The 3631-nt window shown below is 47.3% G+C and overlaps 1 protein-coding gene across 5 annotated transcripts in view; it reads left to right on the top strand.

Moving 5' to 3' along the window:
* The window catches only part of TSGA13 (testis specific 13), an 18545-nt gene extending 15264 nt beyond the window's left edge, over positions 1-3281 (top strand). For 2 of the 5 annotated variants that reach the window (XM_017851910.1, XM_017851909.1), the window contains 2 exons: positions 121-248; positions 2741-3281. In XM_017851910.1, the coding sequence (XP_017707399.1) occupies positions 121-248; positions 2741-2910 (298 nt within the window). In that variant the 3' untranslated portion in view covers positions 2911-3281. The remainder of the gene's footprint in view (positions 1-120; positions 249-2740) is intronic. The other 3 variants (XM_017851911.1, XM_017851912.1, XM_017851913.1) reach the window with 2 other exon arrangements.
* Positions 3282-3631: the final 350 nt, after the last annotated feature.

Here is a 3631-nt window from a genome sequence, read left to right as displayed (position 1 = left end):
ATAAAATAAAATAAAATAAAATAAAATAAAATAAAATAAAATAAAAAATAAAATAAAGTGAATGGTTCCATGAATCCGCCTGCCGTAGGATCTACTAAACAAAGAACTTTCTTTGTTAAGGTTTTCCACTGACAACGATTTCAAGAGCGAAGGGAAGTATTCAAAAGTCTACGCTTTGAGGATGCAGAAAAAAATGTACCCTCAGCTCACCTTCGCTCCAGTCCATGAGAGAGGTATGAGGAAAGATGGTAAGCTTCTCTCTTTCAAAGCAAAGGCTTACTGGACTGAGATGTGGGCTGGAGATACAAACCATGAGGATTATAGATGTGGCAAACTGGCCTCTCTCGGGGTAGTCCTGGAGACTATTTTTCCCTATAGCATGGACGCTAACAACAAATAGAGGCTCAGGAGGTGCAAAGCTTCCGACCCTGTTTAAATCCTTAAATTTCTAGAAAACTCTAGCAGTGTTTACTAAGCTATATCACCCAGCACTTTTAAGAGTTTTTGCCACATCGATGTATTATTTGCTCTGTTAATTTACTTAGCATTTTTCTTCAAAAGGATTTTAAAAAATTATTGTCCTAATTAATACTATATCATTGACATCATGGTTTTGATGTACAAATTATATGTTTTTCTGAAACACTTAAGTCAAATTTGTAATAATGAACTTTTAAAATGTTTATCTATGTATCACCTAGAACCACCCAGGGGTATGCATATTATACTTTGAAGAAAAAACTGCTTTAAAAGGGCCAAAGGATAAGTCTGTGTGTCTTAGAGGTATAAAAGTCTCTGGGATTGGGGTAGGGAATGGGGTAGAAGGGGCCTGGAATAAAGTTGTATGGCAGAGGGTACAATGAGAATCCTCACATATTATCATTTATTTAACAATATTTCTAGGGTTCCTACTAAGTGTTAGACATTTATCAAGCACCAACAATAGCACTTTCAATATGTGAAAGAGATCAAACAGATTATAAAAGGCCTTGAGAGGCTGGGGGTGTCTGTAATCCCAGCAGTTTGTGAGGCTGGGGCAGGAGGACTGCTGGAGGCCAGGGGCTTGACACTAGCCTGAGCAATATAGTGAGATCCTGTCTCTACAAAAATTAATTTTAAAAAATTAACAGGGTGTGGTGGCATGCACCTGTAGTCTGAGCTACTTGGGAGGCTTGAGGAAGGAGGATCACTTGAGCCAAGGAGTTGAAGGTTGCAGTTAGCTGTGATTGTACCATTGCACTCCAGCCTGGGTAACAGAGTAGACCCTGTCTGAAAAAACGAACAACAACAACAACAAAACATAAATAACAAAAATAACAATAACAAAATATCAAAAATACCACAATGCCTTAAATATTATTTAAATAAGGGTTTGGATTTTATTCAGTAGGCAGTTTGGACCCAATGAAGAATTTCAGGGCACTGAGTACACATTTGTGATTAGATACATAATTAATTGGTGGGTCCTCAGACTTCACCAGCTCATGGTTTTAAGACAAGGTCCATTTCTCCTACTAGCTTTCTCTCAAGCAATTTCTGAGACTCCCTAAAGTATCCTTGCCTTTCCCACAAAGCCATTGTAGTGATTGCTCAACCCCTTTGCCAGCCATCCTCAGTCCAAATAGTCCTGATACCAGAGACCTGGAGTCATATTATACCATCCCTTAACTGGCTTCTTCAGGCTTCTCTGCTCCTGCTATACCTATTTGCCACCACACCCCACCCCATCTCCACCTACTGCTGCTCTTAACTCCGTAAACACAGCACAGCTAAAACCAACCTGTGGTATTAAACAAAACTTCATAGATACACAGAAAAGCTGAAGAACAGCAGAGAATGATTTATCTTGCTTTACAAGGGGCTAGTCTTAGGGTCAGCTTCAAATGTGAACTCAGGTCCTTCTACTTCCCAGTAGGTCTCTGGGGCATTACCCATTCTTGGGAACCTCTGGGCCTATTATCTACAGTCTCTGCCTAGGTTCCCAACACTCTTGGGCCAAGGAAGAGGAAGAGGATGTTTCCTTCCCCAAAGCCTGTTTATTTTCACCCCCAGAATAAATGGGTGCAGACTTCTATTTCCTTCAAGGAAAACTCCACCTACAAAGTATGACTTGAACTTTACAAGCCATATAAAGCAAACATAGTAGTTAATAATAGTACATTTAGCCAAGCCGGAGGTAAATCTTAAATGATACCATATGTAGGATATCAACAGTTCATCTTAAATCTATATTTAAGGGAAAGAATTTTCCTAGGATGTAGAATGTAATCTAGGTTAGAATTTCTCTAATTTTGCAGGGGCATGATCCTGTTGAGTATAGACTCAATTTTTCTAAACAGTAATGCCACTGAAGCCAAAGGCAAAGTTTCTTAGCCACACTCTTAGACAAGAGAACAGAAAGCCAGCATACACTCAGAAAGAGGAACATGAGTTAGGAATGAATGCACGTTAATTTAGAGAGTTTCTTAAGTGTCAATATGGTGTCAGACGGAATCATTGAAAGAAGTAGGCTTGAACAAAGAAGGCTCTAAACAGGCAGTGTGTTTTACACTGGGTTTTGATGAAATGAAGGAACCCAAAAATTATAAAATAGGTTGGGAATGGTATTACACAGTCCGAAATCTTTAAAGACCAGCCTTTAAAGGTCCCTTCAAGTGGGTCTCCTTCACATCTCACATTAAGCATCCTTCGAGTACTTCTGAAAAGCCACGTTCACCAGGGTGCCTGTGCTTTGTCGTAGCTTCCAAGAAGTCAGCGAGTGAAAGGCCGATTTCCAAGGTGATTCGGGAACCACTGACACTCGCATCGCTCGTGGAAGAGATGCCCACCAGAACCGCGCCCGGGGAGAGCGCCTTCCGCAACGGGAGGGCCCCGCAGTGGATTATCAAAAAGGCCACGGTCATCGGGTGAACACAGACCCCTCAGTCCTCCCGCCTCGCTCTCCTGAGACTGAGGGGTCCGCAGAGGTCGCCAACCAAATAAAACCACATTCCTGCTGCTGCGTGCGTGGGCTGCCAGGTCACGGGCAGGGAGAGGGTCTGGCCGAAACCTCCGGCTGCTGCCGAAGGAGGAGAGGGCGTGGTTACGTCCCCTGGGGACCGAGGGCGGCCGAGGAGGGCGGGCCTTGGCCCCGAGTGACGGCGCGGCGGCCCAACCGGCGTGAGAGCGCGGGGCCGGCCTTCCTGCAGCCTCTTCCGCTCTCCGGCTGCGGCGCCTGGGACGGTTGCGGTGGGTCTGGGCGCTGGGAAGTCGTCCAAGATGATTAAAAAATTCGACAAGAAGGACGAGGAGTCTGGTACGCGCGGGGCTTCCGAGGCCCACCCTCAGCCGCGGGACGCCCCTTCCCCCGCCCGCCGCCACCTGCTTTCGGGCCGGCGGGGCTGGGGGCGTGGGCGCCGGCGTGCCAGGGGGCCGGAGCTGGAGCCGGCCCCTCCCCTCCCCTCGCGGCCGCCGGGGGCCTGCCCGTAGCCCCTCCCCCAGGCATTGGAGCCTCCCTTCGGGCCGCGCGCTCCCGCCCCGGAGCCCGCGCACGCCCTGTTCCTGCTGCGGCGCATCCGCTCCGAGCCGCATCCCCCCTTCGCGCGGGCCCCCGGCGGGGGCGAGAGCGTGCGCGCGTCTCCGCGGCCAGGGG

This window comes from Rhinopithecus bieti, unplaced genomic scaffold (assembly GCF_001698545.2).
Source record: "Rhinopithecus bieti isolate Rb0 unplaced genomic scaffold, ASM169854v2 scaffold_35253, whole genome shotgun sequence".
NCBI lineage: Eukaryota > Metazoa > Chordata > Mammalia > Primates > Cercopithecidae > Rhinopithecus > Rhinopithecus bieti.
This window is presented reverse-complemented; position numbering and strand designations above follow the sequence as displayed.